At 47.4% G+C, this 20115-nt stretch overlaps 1 protein-coding gene across 3 annotated transcripts in view; it reads left to right on the forward strand.

Moving 5' to 3' along the window:
* Positions 1–20115, forward strand: part of Atg7 (autophagy related 7) — a 199514-nt gene that overhangs the window by 58055 nt on the left and 121344 nt on the right. For all 3 annotated transcript variants that reach the window (XM_055604315.1, XM_055604313.1, XM_055604316.1), the window contains 5 exons: positions 604–798; positions 1962–2162; positions 3694–3809; positions 8618–8693; positions 19930–20010. In XM_055604315.1, coding sequence (XP_055460290.1) covers positions 604–798; positions 1962–2162; positions 3694–3809; positions 8618–8693; positions 19930–20010 — 669 coding nt within the window. The remainder of the gene's footprint in view (positions 1–603; positions 799–1961; positions 2163–3693; positions 3810–8617; positions 8694–19929; positions 20011–20115) is intronic.

A 20115-nucleotide genomic window follows, 5' to 3' on the forward strand; every position in this document is an offset into this window, starting at 1 on the left:
GTGTGTGTGTGTGTGTGTGTGTGTGTGTGTGTGTGTGTGTGTGTGTGATTCTGGTGCTCCCACAGTGAGAAACGAGGCAGAGATGGCCTGAAAGTCCTGTGGAAGAAGGCATAGATCTGTCAGTCTACCCTGGGGTAGACAGGCTTGTCCACCTAGGAGAACAGTCTGTTACTGGAGAGGAGTGTGAATCTCCCATGGGCCCATGCAGAGGTTGCCTTGAATCTGAGCTCAGCCACTTAGTTCCTGACCTTTTGCTTTCTTGCACCGACCTCCTGCCATCTTTCCAGTCAGTTTTGGCAACTCTAAGAACGCCAATGTTTTCATGCTTACCCATGGCCAGTGGGATGCAGAGGCTTGAGATTCAGTTTGTGATCCTTTCCTTTCTGTGGAAAGTGAACATCCCTGGCTGTACTGCACCTGTGACTCTGAGCGCCATCCTCAGCACTACACACACACACACACACACACACACATACACAACTGGCTCAAGGAAGTGGAGAAGGTGGAGAACAGGGCCCAGGTATTTGAAGGAAGGAGCAGTAGCACTGTGCACAGAGAAATTCCTGGTTGTAAGTGATGTGAGTGTGGCCATTGCTTCCCTAGAATGCCAGCGGGTTCAACATGAGCATCCCCATGCCAGGACACCCTGTGAACTTCTCTGACCTCACGCTGGAGCAGGCCCACAGAGACGTGGAACAGCTGGAGCAGCTCATCGAGAACCATGATGTCATCTTCCTGCTAATGGACACCAGGGAGAGCCGGTGGCTTCCTACTGTCATTGCAGCCAGCAAGCGGAAGGTAGAGTGTGCCTCCGGCTACCTCTGTGTAGACCTTAGTGAGCCACCCAAGAGAGAAGTTTCCACAGGCTGTCCTCCCTGGGAGGGTGACCTGTGTGGCCTCATAGTTCTTTTTTACCTCACACCATCACCCAGCAAGAATGTGCTTACTATTCTCCTAGCGATCCTTGCAGGTGCTGCTGTTAGTCCCTGTGAAGTTCAAGGCCCTGTGATGTAGGATGTTTCGCTAAGTACGCAGCCATTCTCAGGGAAGTTTTCAAAGAATGGTAATAAGAAAATGCCATATTATAAAATAGTGTATGAATCTTATGTTACATTTATATATAAAAACATGCATGTCTGCCCCTACCACCATCCACCCTTCATCTGTCAGTCATCTGTCATCTATCATTTTGTTATCATGTATGGAGCAAAGGACAAGAACAGAAGGGGGGCTACAAGAGGCAGTGCCCCAGAGTTTCTGGAGCCCTCAGAGCTGTGTCAGGGGTGGTTTATATCTTTTCTTCTCCAGCATCCCTTTTCTTGATTCTTTCAAACTTTAATGTGACCAAAATTTTGGGAGAACAACCTAAATCACAACCCAAGGGAGTTCTTACGGTACAAACGAAGAAAGCTCCTCTTAAAAATCCATGTGGTGGTGGCACATGCCTTTAATCCCAGCACTTGAGAGAAAGAAGCAGGCAGATCTTTAAGTTCAAGTTCAGGCTGACCTACAGAGTGAGCTCCAGGACAGCCAGGGCTGCACAGAGAAACTCTGTCTCCAAAAAAACAAAAACTGAAACAAAATCCACATTGTGGGCAAATTATGGTTTGTAAATCATGTCTCAGTAAACCTTTCCAAGGAACTAAAAGGGCATGGAAACCTGGTCTGGAGAACCACCAACTGCTGTCCACACCTCCCTCCTGTCAGCCTCATGACCCTGGGACTGAGGTGGAACTGTGACCCTTGGTATCCTCTTCTCTAAACAGGCATGTTTGTAAAGGGTTTTAAATTTTTTTATGTTAGCAACTTATCAAGTCTCTTACAGGTTTCAAATGGCTATGAAAGTCTAGTTACGCTCACATGAAAAAGAAAAAGAAGGCAATTTAAAGGTAGCCACATATGAACTTAGCCTCAGCCTGAGGTTGGTTTGTCCTAACTCCCTTTTATTCCTTCAATGCTAGCTGGTCATCAATGCTGCCTTGGGGTTTGACACCTTTGTTGTCATGAGACATGGCCTGAAGAAGCCGAAGCAGCAGGGAGCTGGGGACTTGTGCCTAAGCCACCTTTTGCCACCTGCTGATTTGGGCTCCTCACTTTTTGCCAACATCCCCGGGTACAAGCTTGGCTGCTACTTCTGCAATGACGTGGTGGCTCCAGGAGACGTAAGTCGAGTTCCTTGTTCCTGCCCTCCCAGTGCCTTTTAAAGGTTGTCTAATAAAGAGCATTCTCTAGTTGGGGTCAGGGTGGCGTTATCCCACCATGAGCCATGGTTGGCACCCTTACCTGGATGGCTGAGCCACAGCCTCTGCATAAATGTGATCACAGCTGTGTGACCCAAGCTGAGTGAGGAAGCTTCTGCATAGCCTGCTCCCTTGTAGCCCTACACTGACTCTAGAAAGAGCCCCAGAAACAAGGAGACTGAAGCCCCAGGTTCTGGGCCAGACCTTATGCTGCCTCCTTGATGATCCAGAAGGCCTCTTGTTCCCTGTGATTTAGCAGAACAGGGCAGAGCACAGGCCTGTCACACTGTCTGGAAACCAAATTTCAGGTAAACAGAAAGTGTTCTTTTTGGTTTTAGTTTTGTTTTTTTAAGTATATGAATATGCCCTTAATAGTATTCAAGAGCTGCTTAATTTTTTTTTAAAGTATTTGCTGTCTGTCTGAAATTGAATTCTTAATTGTGCCTCATGTATTTTATCTGACCATCTAGATGAGGAAGTCCATGTGCCCTGAGCATGCTCCTTGCTGAGCAGGTGGTGTGTGAGGCAGCCAGGAGCACCTCCAGCTGGGTTCTCCAGATTAGTGAGCCTATGGGAACAGGCATTCCTCAGGGCTCAGGGGCAGATGTGTTCCCTGAAGTGCCCTATTTCCCCTTCTGCTATTATCAAACCCAGTGTGCTCTATAAAACAACTGGCCTTTTCTTCCCCCAGCACAGAGAAAAGCTGCCATCTCCTCATGTGTAGAGAGGGAGGCATAATGGCCTTCATCACATACTGGAACGCGCAGCTTGCCCTGTTGATCAGTGGTCATCATCAAGCAGGGCTGAGCCCCCAAGCAGGACAGCCATGTCTTTCTTTTCATTGCATAAGCGTTTTATAGCATCAAATAGCCACAAGATTTGCCCCCATTTGGAAGGTTAGCGTTGTGGGGTTGACCCAGGAACAGCTTGTGTGTGGAGACAGGTGGTAACAAATGCTTGCAGTTTTGCAGTTAAGTCCTCAGACCACAGGCTGGGGGATGAGGCAATGCACAAGAGCAGAGGACAGCAGGGTAGAGATCGTGGCTCTTGCCTCATTCAGGGTCACTCTGAGCCATTACCTCAGGCTGAATGGGAGGAAAAGGTGACTGGGTACTCATGATCGTTCCTCCCTGTGACCACATACTAGGGAGGTGATGGATTCCTCTAGAGGAGCCCTGGGTGCAGAGCCACCATGAGGTCATGCTGCTGATGGCTAATGTCCTCATCTCTGTCTCTTTACAGTACGTATACTGTTCAGCATAGTGTCTCACTTAACTACATACTGTTTTGCTTATTATGACACTCCCAAGACTAGATAGGGTGAGGCCGGCTGGCCTTCGTCGACTGCACCAATCTGGTTGTATTTTAAAGCTTTATCGTGGGGAGTTTCAGGTTCACCTAGGGCTGCCTGGACTAGAATATTCTATACATGCCCATGGTTGTTTGTCTTTAGTCAACCAGAGACCGGACTCTGGACCAGCAGTGCACAGTGAGCCGCCCAGGCCTGGCCGTGATTGCAGGTGCCCTGGCTGTGGAGCTGATGGTTTCTGTCCTGCAGCATCCTGAGGGGTGAGTCTGGAACCCAGATGAACGTTTGAACTTAGAGCTCCTCAGTTTCCTTGGCCTCCCTTAGCCTCGTCTCAGCCTTTCTGACCTCAAAACAAGACGAAAAATAACCTAGTCCAATTCTTAGGCCTGAAAGTACTCAGCATGTGATCTCTTGGGCATGCCCCCATGCCCTTCTTGAATTCTTCTGATGATTTTGATAGCTGATAAGGAAGAAGGAAGACTTTGGCACGGGCATTTGGCCTGTCACACGTCACTTCTATTATTAGTCTGTTGTGTGGTTTTCTTAGCCCTGGACAATGTGAATATGTGTACTGCATAATGTGTATAGTGTATATGCTGTGTATATAATGTGTGTACTATGTAATGTGTCACTGGCATTAGGAATTATATCACCTGCCTGTGGCCGAGGTCTGTGTCCAGGAACTTGGCCAAAAAAAGTTCAAACTCCACCGTCTAGGGTAGGTTCAGAGGCTCAGCATGTGCCACTCAGCTCCCCTCACCCGTGGGCACAAGATGCTGCTCTCCAGTATCACACCTGTGTGACCATGCCATCTCACCGGCAAATAAGCGTTCATTTTAATAACAAACTAAAAGCCATTGGGGCTTGAGACAAAGGAACCCCTTTAATCGAGTTCTTTAATTAATAGATTTGTTCTTGGATAATTTTATATGTGTATAGAACACAATTATAATGATTACTCTCCCCCCTACCACTGACTATCTCAAGCTTCTACCCTACAAGCATGCACAGCTCTATACCATACCTTCCTCCTTCCCAGAATCCATCAGATGGTGATGGCTCAGCAGTGAGCAGTAAAGGTCTCCTTGTTACTTTTCTCCAGGAATCATTTTCTTTCACATGACTACAATTTAAAACAAAACCACACCTTTTAACTTTAGAATGGACAAAATCCATACGAAGGTCACAGGTCACATCAGGTTGGTGTCTCTCACCAGCTGCCCAACTGTAAAGGAATGTCCAGACTCTGTGTCACAGATTTGTCACTATTGAAATCTGACTTTAAACAGATTCTTGATGGGTGCCCATGTCTATCCTCCTATTCAACCTTAGCCCCTGTCTTGTCTCCAGAACTTGAGCCCTCACCACAAAGCCCGTGACTATCCCCAGTTCTAGCCTGGCTTCGCCAGCATGGTCATTTGCTAGTGATGCCCCGAGGAGGATGAACACACTGGCCAGCCTTTCCCATGTCTTTCCACGCTGTCTGGAATGCACCAAGTAACCTCTTCTCTTAGGTCGCTGGACCTCTCAGGACATGACTTCCCTTCCAATGTCACCTTGCAGGTCTGGTGCCTCCCTGTTGGTCCTGAATATAGATCTTACCTGCTTGTCCCAGTTTTCATCAAGGCAGCACATAGCAGGCAAAGCACAAATCCATTGGCTGCCCTGACATTAGCATGCCTTGCAGCTATTAGCTTATATTCTCTAAGTGCAGCTTTCCCCACTCTCACACCCAGCACACATCCTTCGAGGCCAGAAAGTGCTGTTTTGGTTGCATAATCCCAATACCACCGTTTCCTGTGCTTCTAGCACAGAATTCAGCCATGCTTTCCTATCACAGCAAATGGGTCAGCTACTTTCTCCATGGGCCCCTTTTGTCAACAGCTGCCTTGGTGCTGCAAAAGTGTGACGTGCCCCTTAAAGAACCTTTCCTGAAAACACACCCTTTGATTTATATAACAAGGAATATTAAAAAATCTAGCTCTGTTGGATAGGCCTGATGCCTCTCTGAGTAAAGCTGTAAGAGGCAGAAGAGGAGACTAAATGTTGTTAGATGACCAGAGGTGTCTTCACATTTATTTTTGAAAATTATTTACATATTTAAACCCCAGAAGATACTGTTACATAGTTAATATTTATTTAGTTTTGCAAACATTTTTCATTTCTTCCTGTGCCCCTAAACTTGCAGCTCTGAGGCATTTTCTTCTGCCTGCAGAATTCCCTAAGCACTTCAGGTTTTGTTTGTCTGGAAAGGCATTTAAGGTTTCTCATGTTTGATGGAATTCAAGACTGCCATGTTCTCTCTCTTTTCCTTCTCCTCCTTCCCCTGGGGGCTTTGGGGCAGTCTCCTGCTCTAGTTCATTCTGCCTGAGCCTTCCGCAGCTTCTGGCATCTCTGTCCTGGGAGTTCCATCTGTGGCGTACATTCTCGGTCCTGTTCCCCGGAGTACCACTCTGTCCCATTCTCTTGTCCTCCATTTCTTTCTAAGACCCCCAGCTGCACTCTGTCTGGTCTCCCAGTGTCCCTCATGTGGGTCCCCTGCGTCCTCCATGTTCTCTCTGTCTTCCCTTGCTTTTACAGTTGCCTCATCCTCCTGTGTGTTAATTCTTTGCCTGGAAAAGGTTAAACCCATCAAAGTTTTCAGTGTCATTGTTACATTTCAGGTCTACACTTTCCATATAATCTTATTTCACACAGCTCTTATTCTCAAATGAAGTTGTGATTTTGCCCTGAGGGCAAACAGGTGCCCACACCTGACTGGACAATAGACACTGTGGTTCATTTCTCAAAAGTTTGTGCAAGGCCCTCCTCCAATTGCTTTATAACTCTTGACTTCTTTGATCCCCTATACATGTTATTAGGAAAAAACTAGTATTTGTGATTTTGTTGGTGTTATTTTTGGACAGATTCTCCCTGTATCCCAGGCTTGCCTTGAACTCATGTAGCACATGTTGGCCTTACACTCACAGAGATTCTCAATCTGCCCAGTGCCAGCATTACCAGACCATGCCATCTCACCTGGCTCATTGGTCCCAATTTCTGGTGGGGGAGCTGAGTTTGGGGTCTAAGATTCACAGAGCTAATGAGTGGCAGCCAGGCTTAGCCTACCAGCACTGCTGTACCCTGATTTGGAGGGTTCTGCTCTATGTGCCATTTGTAGTACAGACGGAGAGAATCAAATGTAGAAAATAGTTATTTCTCGTCCAAATTAAATTCCAAGAAAGGCAATGTGGAAAGTCACAGCGAGTATTCTGTTTGTCATGTGACTCAGAGAGCCTCAGTGGCTAGTAGACAAGGCATGAAAGGGGAATGAACAGCTGTGTCCTCCCCTGCCTTCACCTCATCTGCCACCCAAGTTTCTTACTACCTGGTAGGAAGTAAAATCCTTGAGAGATGACTCTACACCTCCTTGATCCCAACACCCTGCCCACTTTGTCCTGGTAACAGGTAAAAAAAAAAAAAAAAACAGTTCTTCTGGGTTGTTTCTAGATTCTGGCTATTACAAATAAAGCCCAGATTCCCTCAACTGAAGAATGGATATAGAAATTGTGGTATATTTACACAATAGAATACTACTCAGCAATAAAAAACAAGGAAATCATGAAATTTGCAGACAAATAACGGGAACTAGAAAATGTCATCCTGAGTGAGGTATCCCAGAAGCAGAAAGCCACACGTGGTATATGCTCACTTATAAATGGATATTAGACATGTAATAGAGGATAAACATACTAAAATCTGTACACCTAAAGAAGCTAATCAAGAAGGAGGATCCTGGGTAAGATGATCAGTCCTCACTCAGAAAGGCAAATGGGACAGACACTGGAAGAGGGAGAAAACAGGGAACAGGACAGGAGCCTACCACAGGGGGTCTTTGAAAGACGTCTACCCAGCAGTATGTCAAAGCAGATGCTGAGACTCATAGGCAAACTTTGGGCAGAGTGCAGGGAATCTTATGAAAGAAGGGGGAGATAGAAAGACAGGAGAGCAAAAGAACCAAGAAATCTGGGCACAGGAGTCTTTTCTGAGATTGATACTCCAACCAAGGACCATGCATGGAGATAACCTAGAACCCCTGCACAGACGTAGGCCATGGCAGGTCAGTATCCAAGTCGGTTTCCTAGTGAGAGGAACAGGGGCTGTCTCTGACATGAACTCAGTGGTGGGCTCTTTGACCACCTCCCACTGAGAGGGGAGCAGCCTTCCCAGGCCACAGAGGAAGACAATGCAGCCAGTCCTTATGAGACCTGATAGGCTAGGGTCAGATGGAAGGGAAGGAAAACCTCCCCTACCAGTGGACTTGGGGAGGGGCATGGGAGGAGATGAGGGAGGGAGGGTGAGATTAGGAAGGGATCAGGAAGGGGGCTACAGCTGGGATACAAAGTGAATAAACTATAATTTATTTAATAAATTAATTAATTAAAAAAAAAAACAGTTCTTCTGGGACATAAATGAACATTTCTCTTCTCTGGGGAGTAGCCCATTACTTCTCCAGCCCAGTTCATTCCTTTTATTTCTCCTTCCTCGATGTTTATCACATTTAGATCAGTTTAGCAGGTTACGGGAGGATGTAGAGATACACTTCACTCCCAGCTACTGGAAGACTAAGCTGGAGGATAGTCCGAGCCAGGGGTTAAGGCTAGCTTTCACAGTGTAGTGACAGCATGTGAAAATGGGAAAGAAAAGGAGGAAGAGAGGAAGGGGGAAGGGAGAGAGGAAAGGAAGAAAGAAGAGAGAGAGGAAAGCCTTGCACTTGGCAGTTTGTCTCACATGCCCCTGATATATCATGTAGCCCCTCCTGTTTCACAGCTAATGGACCCAAAGCACAGAGGAGAAGTTAACCATTTGGCAGTGTTCACAAGCTTGCTCTCATCTTTCCTACTCTACGGAGCCCATTTTTTAATGACTGCCTTTCTCTGCTTCCCATGGAAATTAATTTCCTGTACCTTATGAAGCCCAGCAAAGGGGCATTTGGCTCCCCTAACTCTTTCCAGTGCCCCAAGATGTTCTCTCATGTGCTCACCATGAGCACACGTGAGCTGAGAGCCTTCCTGCGTTCCTCTTGCAGGGGCTATGCCATCGCCAGCAGCAGTGATGACCGCATGAATGAACCCCCCACCTCTCTTGGACTTGTGCCTCACCAGGTGAGCGATTTGGAAATGAAGTTGTGGTCCTGCCCCAGTCCTCTAGTGGAGGAGAAGGTGAGACCACCTCACCCTTCCACCAACAGCCTTCCACCAACTCCTGCAACTGCCGCTTCAGAGGGGCCTTACAACCTGGAGAATGTCTGTTCTGAGGACACTGCTGGGAGGAATGAACCAGTGGAACTGCCTAGTCTGATGTGTTCAAGCTGTTCACCAGACTATCATGCAGTAGAAAAAGAAGGGGCAGGCCTTGGGATAGCCAGGCCTGGTCCAGCCAGGTTCAGTCTCAGCCCTGCTATGGGTGCCCTTCCCTGGCCCAGTCTCAGAACTTCTCAGGTCCGTCTTTTCCTGTCTACAAATCAAACTGAGCACCCTCGTAGGCACGGAGACCAAGCTGGTGGATGCCAACCCAGCAGCCCAGAGTGTGGATTAGCCGGGTAGCCTTCAGTGGCCAGTATCCTACCTGGGCAGGAAGCCTTTCTGGGCAAGCATGGACAGACTGTTAGCCATGCCACCCAGTAGCAGGGCTTTTTCACAACATAATTTACAGGGTCCGTGCCTGAGGCTGAAAAGAAAGGCACTGTGGGATGAGCCGCAGGCTGCATGCTGCCTTCTGGGGAAATGAGGTTAGTTTTAGTGTCACATCTGAGGAGATGTGGAGGAGGCACAGATCTTGACTGGCAATTCATTTATTTGGTGGCTGGGATGAAACTAGGGCATTTTGCCTACCAACTATGTGCCCAACCCTTGTGCCTGGTACTTTCCAGTGAGAATGAGTCAGCAGAAGGAAGGGCTAGCCCACCATCATGGAGTTAGCGAAGCCATGATCCAAGCCAATGGCCCATGACTGGTGTTCTCTCAGCACTTCTGTGGGTGGAGTGTTCTGGCCTGCACGGTGGCGGTGGCACCTCAGCCTAGCTCTACTTCATCTCTGCTGTCTGTGCCACCTCCTGTCTTATACCTGCTGTCTCATAATCTGTGTCAGGAAAGTAGGTGCTTTAGCAATGGTCCAGGAGTACCTCTGCCTCACCTTTGGAAACCATAGAACCCCAGGAAAGGTGGCTCCCCCCACTCCTGCAAACAGAGCATTTGTGTGACCTGAACATATCAGTCTTTTTCCATAGACACACTTCAGCAGACCCTGGCAACAGTAATCTCCCTCCCCCACCACATACAAGGCTGCTGACCTTCCGGCTGACTTGGGTGGGCTACTCTCATCTACATCTTGTCCAGGTCATCCTGCCTCTTTTCCTGCCCTGGAGACCGGTCCTCATCTCTCTCACAGATTTCATGCTGAGTAGAGGCTTAATTAAATTTTCAGTCATGTCCTTGCACTGGTTTCTTCCTTTAAGTTAAATTGCCGCCTCTGTTGCTTTCTTAGTGCCAAGGCCAGGGGGCAGAATCCCCTCCCTTGAGGGGTGGCTGTGTCAGATGCATGTGCCTGAGCTTCCCAAGAGCTATGGCAACTCATCGCTCGATGGGCATTCATCCCCAAGGAGCGAGCCTAGTAATTGCCTGCCATTCACCAAGCCTTCCAGCGTTCCACTCCTCTGCAGTTGTCTGAAGGGTTATTTTGGTTGTTGGCCATCTCTTCACTTGGCCTTTTCAAAGGCTGAAGAATAATGCCACCATATATGGTAAAAGCTGTGTGTGTGTGTGTGTGTGTGTGTGTTGCTTACTTAGTTCAAGTTTTAAGCCTTTATTTTTAGCTACATTCTAAAAAGGAGAGCAAGAACTTCAAAATTAATCAGAGTTGCTCAGTCCCCATTTAAACAAATGGTTTTCTTTTTTTTTTTTTTTCCTCAAGTGGAGAGGACTCTGTTAGTGCAACTGTGTTTTGATTAGAGCATCATCTCCACAGAGCTAGGCCTGGTAGCGAATCAACAGCCTTCCTCCCCTCCTCCCTCTCCTTCCCTTCTTCTCCCCCCCTACCCTTCTCGCCCTTCTCCTCTCCTCCCCTCCTTCTCTTCCTCACCTCTCCCTCCTCCTCCCTCCCCTAGAGACAAATGGTTTCCTGTTGGAGGGGAGCTGGCTGAGTCCCTTTGTGTATTTTGCTTGTAAAGAATGACCTGTAAGGTTCTGGCTCATTTTCTCAGTGCCCCAGGAGAGTGCTTATTTAACCTGCTCCTGTGGAGTGAGGTGCCTGGAAATCCCCAACTCCACCCCCAACACCTCCCAAAAGCCATTGTGTAATGGTGGAGAACATTCCTTGACTTCTCTGCTGTCCTCTGAGTAAAGACCTAGGAGGCCACTGGCTTGCTCTGTCCCTCCCTGTGGGTCCACAGGCAAAATGGACCCATTCAGATATTATTGAGAGACAGTGAGAGACTTAATTAGTCCCCAAACTGAAATCAGCTGAATATTATGGCTGAAGAAACTTGGCACAGGTCTTGAAAACCGTGAAGAACTATTTGATGTGAGAAAGCAGGATGCATAAGCAAATACAGAAAATGACCTAAATCATTAAATGAATGGTCCAAGCACTCAGGAACATACACACACACACATACAAACACACAAAGGAATGCGTGTGTGTGCACTTTTCCTGATAGCCCTCCAACAGAGAGGAGACCTTCTCCCGACTCACATGAGGCTTTTGTCATACTTTGAACTTTCTGGAAACAGACAGTCTGTGCTTTTCGGCCAGGGATTTTTGGCAGGCAACTTTTTCATCATAGTTCTCAGCAGAGAATTAGTGCCCCCTCCGTTTCCCACCAAATGGATCTTTTATGAAGAGAATGATAACCAGGCGTGACGGCACAGCCTGTAGCCCCAGCAACTGGAGGTGGGGCAGGAGAGTTGAGAGTTCAGGGTTCCTGGGGCACATAGAAAGGCCCTGACTCAATAGTGGGAGTGGGAGGGAAGTGGCTCAGTGGATAAAGCATTTGTTGCACAACCCCCAGGACCAGATTTCATGTTCCCAGCACAATAATTAAGGAAGACACCAATTATCAACCTCTGGTCCCCACTCACAGTCTTGTACATACATGTGTATGCGCCTGCACACACATGTGCATCACACACACTGAAAAAGCAAGAGGTAAGAACGGAAGTCTGGTGTGACGTTTGTTACTTTTTCATCTTGATGTCACAATATCTGCCAGAGGCAAGTTAAGAGAAAGCTTTGTTTTAGACCACAGTCCAGGAAGGTGAAGAGGGTGTGGCAACAGGGGCGTGAGGCCACATGTCACATTGTGTCTACAGTCAGGAAGCTTCCCTGCAAGCCTCACGGCCAGCAAGGAAACATCCACTTGAGGCGAACAGTGAAACTCAGGCCAGCACCGTTTTAGCAGGCCTGTACTCCTAACTCTGGAGTACAGATGAGCAGAAGCCCCTGAGTGCATGCGTCCTGTGCCTAGGTGTGTGTGCTCTTCCACTAGGTCTGCGCTTAGCAGCTCATGGCTCTCTGGGGCTCTTGAGTTCTTTCTTTTTACTCTTTGCAGAAAAGCAAAACTAGAGCAGGGCACCAGCAAAGACTGGCCTGGGAGTTCTCTGAGTGAGGTAGGGTAGAGAGGGAGCCCAAGGCTCTGGCCACCGTCATCCCCTGTCTGCACAGGCTCGGATGCCCTGCTCCCCAGTCCTCAGCCTTCTGCTTTTTTATTTTTTAAGATTTATTTAAATTATTATTTGTATATGTGTCTGTGTGTGGATATATGCACATGAATGCAAGTGCCCACAGAGGTTAGAGTGTTCTATGGCGCTAGAACTGGGGTTATAAGCAGTTATAAGTAGTTTGTGTGGGTGCTGGGAACAAAACTCAGGTCCTCAGGAAGAGCAGTAGGTACTCTTAACTACTGAGCCATCTTTCTGCCCTCAGGCCTTCTACTATTAATAAGCTCTCCTGACAGTTCAAGGATGCTTAGCTCTTATGCCCTGGGAGATGAACAGACTTTCTGCTTAGAGGAGGTCGAGCAGGAGAGCATTGTCTGAGGTGTAAGCCTAAGAAAGAGCTTCCTTTCTCTCTGCACTCAGGTTCTGTGGCCCTCAGCTAGGTGGTGACAGGAAAACTGAATGGTCCACAGTTGTATTGTGTTGGCTGCTGTGGTTTGTGACCTGGTCATGCTGTCTACCTTTTCCATCGAACCAGTCAAGCAGGTGCTTCCTGAGCACAGACCATGCAGAACACACTGGGATCAGAGACAGCAAGGAAGTGCTTGCCCTTGGTGCCATTTAAGACGGTAGACACAACCCAGCCCATGAGGGCATGGTAGGAGCTCCATCCAGAGGGAGGGCCTGAAAGCTAGGAGGCTCCTGGGTATATGGTCTGACCACACCCTCATGCTGTCTTGCCTTCTCCTTGGGCAAATATCTCATCTCCTCTGAACCTAATGTTTTCCGCCTATGTATGAGGACAACCTAATAACAGGCCACTGAGAGTGACGTATAGATTGTATTTATTAGGCACTAGCAGAGTTCTGTGCTCGTGAGACCCTTGCCCATGCTGGCTTTCTTTCTCTTGCCATTTTTATTAAAATGGAAGTTTATTTACCCTCTAAGCAGGAAATGAGGAAGAATACCTCAAACTCGAGAAACAATGCCCGCTAATGTCTCAAGAGTTAGCTGCATCCTGCAATATTTTTCTGAGGATGATGCTGGCTGGCTTCCAGCTTAGCTCTTTGGTCCTTCTGTGGCTCCATTTCAATAATGAGAAGCAGCCAGTGATGGGAACGGAAGCTGTTATCTGAAACAAAGACCTCTGAAGTGTGCCTGGGCCTCACTGTTGCTAAACTCCATCTTGGCACAGAATGTGATTAAGACTCTTTTCAGCATCCAGGATTGATCCAGGAGTTTGTTTTTATGCGTGCAAACTCCAAGCTCTAGCAACCTTGCCAAACCTGTAGGGAGCTGCTGCAACAGCCAAGCAAGTAGGGCTCTGAAGAGGGCTTTGGGGTAGCTGTTCGTTCCTGAGCAGTTTCTGGGTGTTCCTTAGCTTCCCATTGAAGTGGGGTGGGCTTGACACCAAAGTTTGTTATACTGAGCTCAGGTAGAAACATGGCCAGCACAGTGGTTCAGAGAAGAAGGCCCTCTCCCTTCCGTATCCAACTGGGCAAAAACCACTGAAGATAACTGGATTCACCTGGAAGATAACACACCATCTGCATTTTTGTTTTATAGTGTTTTGTTTTATAGTGTGTTCCTCCCCTTATTCCCCCCTTCCCTCCTTCCCTTTCTTCCTTTCTCACTTCCTCCTTTTCTCTCTCCATTCCTTCTCTGCGCATTGCAGCTTTTCCACCAGGCTTTAGAGCCAAAATAGACCAGAACAGATTCTTGGCTTTTCTCTTTGGTGCTTGTAAGGCTGCACCATTTCTCTGAGCCTTGTTATCTTATCTGGAGAGTGGTGGAAGGTAACCAGATGGCAGTGACACCAAAATGAGCTGCCATAGGGCCAGTGACAACACTCAACATGTAGACCTGACACGGTGCCTGTGCACGTGAATGCCCTGCATTCTGACCTGGCATGACAAGAGTGACAAGCTTAGGCTGCTTCGTGGAGAGCACACTAGACGTATGAAGAGCCCTGGGGTAAAACTGGAGTCTTTTTAGCTAAAATAACAACCCAGTCTAGGGACCCCATCCCTGCTCTGCCGTCAGTCACCTCTGAGCCCTTCCAGAGAGTACCTTTACCACCAGCACAGCTGAGAGCCACCACCGGAAACCTCCAGGGACATGGTCATTGGAGATGTACCACCCGGAGCTACGAAAAAGGGCTTTGTGGTTACAAAGATGATAATACTCCTCAGATGGCACAGAGCCAGGCCCACTCCGTGAACTAACCTCTGACATTTGTCCTTGCTTAGTACATTCCTGAAGGGCCTTGTGTGCCTAATGAAGTCTGGCCACACTACACAGGCAGAGTACTGAGACAGCCACAAGGCTACCAAACCCCCCTTAACAGCCCTTAGCTCATGGCCTATGCTTCCTGCCTGCTGCCTCTCACCTCACACCCAGGGCAGCATCTCTTATCTTCAGAGCACTGATGGCAAAGCTCAGGGATAACCCAGGGTTTATGCTTCACAGCAGAGCTCTCTCCTTGCCTGCTTTGCCTGTTTGGGATCTGACAGTGATTATAGGGCAGGAGCCAGGAAAGTATAGGTAGCTTTCTTCCAGGACCCTGCCAAATGCAGGTAGCACCAAAGAAACACATATTTCAGGTTAGTGTAGGCGCATCCATTCTTCCGGCCAGCAGAGCCCAGTCACAAGCAGAGCAATCACAATGCCCTGGGATTAGCATCTAGTACCAGAAATAAAGAAATGAAAGCCTTTTCCCCTAGAAAATTACACCGGACACTAACTTTGCCCTGGTGTCCTTTACAGTCCCACCCTCAGCCCCTGGCAGCTACTGATCAGTCTTTTGTATGGGCTGCTTTCATGTCTCCTCTGTGCTTTCATCTATGAAAAGGGGAGAGTGATGACTGGAAAGATGGCTTAGTGGTTAAGAGCACACGCTACTGCTGCAGAGGACCCAAGTTCATTTCCCAACATCTAAGTCTGAAATTTCCTCTCTGCCAGCTCCAGGGGATCCTTAATACCTCTCTCTATGGCCACTGCACTTGTGTGCATGCATGTACATACTTGTACATATACAAAATTAAAAGTAAAATAAGTTGCCAGATGGTGGTGGCACATGCCTTTAATACCAGCCCTTGGGACCATGCATGGATATAACCTGGATAACCTAGAACCCCTGTTCAGATGTAGCCCATGGCAGCTCAGTCTCCAAGTGGGTTCCCTAGTAAGGGGAACAGAAATTGTCTCTGACATGAACTCAGTAGCTGGCTCTTTGATCATCTCCCCCTGATGGGAGGAACAGCCTTACCAGGCCACAGAGGAAGACAATGCAGCCAGTTCTGATGAGACCTGATAGGCTAGGGTCAGAGGGAAGAGGAGGAGGACCTCCCCTATCATTGGACTTGGAGAGGGGCATGGGAGGAGATGAAGAAGGAAGGGTGAGATTGGGAGGGAATAAGGGAGGAGACTACAGCTGGGACACAAAGCAAAGAAACTGTAATTAATATAAAAAATAAATTTTTAATTAAAAAAAAAACAGCCCTTGGGAGGCAGAAGCAGGAGGATCTCAGAGTTCCAAGCCAGCCTGGTCTACAAAGTAAGTTCCAGGACAGCCAGAGCTATACAAAGAAACCCTGTGTACCCAAGTAAAATAAATTTAAATTTAAATTTAAAAACAAAAACATAAGTCTTGAGAACAGAAAAGGGCAGGGAACAGAACCTTTACAGATCCCTTTGAAAAGAATTCCAATATGGGGTAGTTTCCTTGACTATGAATTGGCATCTGGCCTCTCTGGAAAGATCTGGATATATCGCTTAAGACTTCTGCATAACCTGAATGGTGGGTCACTCTGGAAGTTTAGACATGTCTAAGTATGGGGCTGAACTGCTGGCAGCAGCCTCTGCACCATAAGTTTTATGCATTTCCTGTCAGGCCGAGGGAATGGAGTTGACGTACTCCTAAGAGTTCATTTCTGAGCTCTCAATTCATCATGGTCTTTAGCCTTGATATATGTGAATGCTGCAGAGCTTTTTGGTAACTCTGAGCTCTTACACACATGGGCAACTGACGAGACATGGTAGAGAAAGCATTTTCCGACTGGTGGCTCTGCAACTCGGTGTGGTGGCTCACCCCTGTCATCCCAGCACCGACAGAAGGATTGTCTTAGTATAAGGCCAGCCTGGACTACAGGCTGAATCCCTGTCTCAAAATAAACAAACATCTGTGGCATGAATTTGTACATGTGGGAAAAAAGTATTGTAGAGCCTTACTTCATAGCACAAAGAAAGATTAGCCATGGGGCTAGTGAGATGGCTTGACTCCTGGGAGAACCCTGGGACCTGTGTTGCTGTTCTCTCTCTCTCTCTCTCTCTCTCTCTCTCTCTCTCTCTCTCTCTCCCTCTCTCCCTCTCTCCCCCTCTTCCTCCCTCTCTCTCTCTGTCTTTCTCTTTTCTAGCTCTCCTTTCCATCCCCCTAACTAATTCTATTCTTTCCCTTCCCCTGGCCTCTGCTCCCCATCCCCACTCATACATTTAGCATAGAACACTCCCACAGAACAGAAATGACAGCAGAAGCCCCGTGAGCCACCGCAAAATGGAGACACAGATATGTATGCCACTTTCAACAGAATTTTAATGAAGACGTGTTGAATCTGAGTGCTTTAAAAGAACTCAGGATGAAAGTAACTCCGGTGTATGTGAGGCGCTCTGTGAGCAGACATTCATCTTCATCATAGTTGTTCGTGTGCACGCGCACAGGCCTGAGTATGAACCATGTCGTTCATATGGTGGTCACAGGCAAGTTTGCAGGAGTCAGTTCTCTCCTACTTCGTGGATCCCAGGGACCCAACTCAGGTCATCAGACTTGGAAGCAGTGCTTTTACTGCTGCACCATCTCACTGGCCCCTGAGCTTGCATTTAAACCTGGAACTCCTGGAGCTCACGAAGATCTCAACATTGTCTTTTGTGACTTGCAATTGCCCTTTCAGCCATGCTGGTGACTTCTGGTTCCTGATTAGCATATTTTCCACCCTGAACTTGCCTCTTGTTCTAGTTTGTGAAAAGGCCACCACATTTCTTAGAGGCAAAAACTAAAAGTCACATTTTCAGAGGTTCCCAAGGAGCCAGTTTTGACTTAATACTTGTGTTAGATAGTTTTATGTCAACTTGACACATTTGAGAAGAGGGAATCTTAATTAAGAAAATGCCTCTGTAGGACTGGGCCATTCACAAACCTGTAGGACATTTTCTTAATTAATGACTGATGAGAGAGGGCCCAGCCCCCTGTGGGTTGTGCCATTCCTGGGCTGGTGGTGCTGGGTTCTATAAGAAAGCAGGCTGAGGAAGCCAGGAGAAGCAAGCTAGGAAGCAGCACCCCTCCATGGCCTCTGCATTAGCTCCTGTCTCAGGTTCCTGCCCTGCTTGAGTTCCTGCCCTTGCTGCTTTTGATGATGAACTGTGAGGTGGAAGTGTGAGTGAAATGAACCTCCCCCCACCCCTCATTTGCTTTTGGTCATGATGTATCAGCACAGAAATAGGCTCCGGAAGTGGCCTGTGGGCATTCCCAAGATTAAATGTTCCGGAGGTGAGAATACACACACTCCTCATCAAGCTGTTGGTTGCAGCACAGCAAACAGAGACTCTGCCGTGGACTGTGTCAGCCTTTGTGCTCATCTGGACTTAGGTGTTTGTTCAAGATGGCTATGGGTAAAGAGAGTTGAGGGGTTGTTCTTCTTGTTGTTGTTTGCCTGTAGTGATGGGGGCCTGGAAAGATTGCAAACAAAGCCACAGCATGGCTGTGGGTACCTGTGGCCCTGGCATATCAGAGAAAAGCTGTGGTTGAGAGTTGTTGTGCTTGGAGATTGATAGAAGACAGCTGATCTCCTCTGGCATCTGTTTGCCTGGGCATAAGCATGGATACTGCGGGAGTGGGGGGGGGCGCTATTTAAATGAGGTGATTGAAGTTATCAGGAGAGGCTGTGCTCAGCAAGTCTGAACTCTTGATTCAATCCCTAGCACTAAATAAGGAAAGAAAAGAAAAATAGTGGAGACATAAAAGACAAAAGCTGTTAACCTAAAAAAAAAAAGCTGTTAACCTAAAAGAGGGAGCCAGGTGCTCTTAAAGTCTGTGTGCTGATTGGTTTTTGTCAACCTCACACCAGCCTAGGCATATGTGAGAAGGAATGACAATTAAGGAAAAGTAAGTGTCTATGTGGCTTGTGGGCAAGCCTGCAGGGTATTTTCTTGTTTGGTGATTGATGTGGAAGGACCCAGCTCACTGTGGGCGGTGCCATCCCATGGGCAGGTGGTTTTATAAGAAGCCTGGCTGAGCAAACCACAATGAGCAACCAGGTAAACAGCACTCCTCCGTGGTCTCTGCTTCAGTGCCTGCCTCCAGCTGCCTGCCTTGAGTTCCTACCATGACTTCCTTTGGTAATAGACTGTGATGTGGAACTGTAGAAAGCAGAGACACCCACCCACCTGCAGTCATGGTGTCCATGACAGCAGTAGGAACCAGAGAGAGGCCTCTTTTTGAAACGGAGCTTTCTCACCTGCTTACCTAAGCCAGGCTGCTTCACCTTTCTGAGCCTATGCTTCATTAACTTACAACAGGGAGTTCTGGCATCAAGTAAGTGAACTTTCACAAAGATTTGTATTATCTTGCTTACTGCAAGTGCTGGCTTCTGTGGAAATGCTCAAGGTTTTACCATTATGAGTTTTATTAATTTTATCTTCCTGAGTTTTATTAATTATATCTTTCTGGTACATGCAAGAGGCTTCAGCTCCCCATCACCACTAAATCATAATGGTGGCTTCAAGGTACTCAGAAAAGTGGATTTATTGGTTGCAACGAGACGTTTCTGCTCAAGGTGGTGCTGTTTCCCCATCAATGGTGTGAGTGCACGGGTTTTGTTTTAGCTTGACTTGGTTTGGTTTTGGTTGTTGTTGTTTTAATGTTTGTGTGAGCTGCCTTCAGCAGCTAGTCACTAGGCCTGCCTTTATGAGAGTCTCTGCTTTCTGTTATCCCTGGAGAAGCCAGTGTAGATTGTGGATTGCACGCTTACCCCAGGCTTCTGTATTTCCGTAGAGAACCAAGTCAGAGCAACCTAGATGTCTGAGTTTTGTTGTTTTATGATGCTGGGATGGAACCTCAGCCTCTTACAACCAGGCAAGTGACCTGCCACTCAGTTACACTCTAGCTCTCAGACATTTCTTAAAGCAGTAATTTATGTTCATTTTGGTTTTTTGAGACAGGGTCTCATGTAGCCCAAGCTGGCATTAGACTTATTATGTAGCCAAGGGTGACTGATCCTCCTGCCTCCACCTCCTACAGTGCTGGGATCTGAGGTGTGCACCACGTTGCCTTGTTTTATGCTGTGCTGGTGATGGAACCCAGGCCTGGGCATACTAGCCAAGGTTCCACCCACTGAGCCACCTCCCAGCCCTGAGACAGTGCTTTAGATTTTCCACCTCGCTTTTTATGTTTTTAAGCAAATTTGCTTTTAGGTCTCAAATATTTAAAAATCATATATATCTTGGCAATAAAGAACCTGATGTAGTTCTCTCCCAAATCTATTACAGTTCAGGGAGAGGGGCGCTTACATTCACAAGATTTTGCCTGCGTCAGGACCCTAATAACCATCTCCTCCTCCTTGTCACCCACTCCACATGCATCTTTATAGATGTGTTCATCCCTTGCCTAATGAGTAATTGTTCTGTTTGTTTTTAGATCCGGGGATTTCTGTCACGGTTCGATAATGTCCTTCCTGTTAGCCTGGCATTTGACAAATGTACAGCCTGTTCACCCAAAGTAAGTCATTTTACCTCTGAGCAATTAACCTCAGCCTAACCCACCAGAGCCGGTGCAGGTGTGTGTGTGTGTGTGTGTGTGTGTGTGTGTGTGTGTGTGTGTGTG

The sequence above is a fragment of the Psammomys obesus genome, unplaced genomic scaffold, assembly GCF_907164565.1.
Source record: "Psammomys obesus unplaced genomic scaffold, mPsaObe1.curated_primary_1811, whole genome shotgun sequence".
Taxonomy (NCBI): domain Eukaryota; kingdom Metazoa; phylum Chordata; class Mammalia; order Rodentia; family Muridae; genus Psammomys; species Psammomys obesus.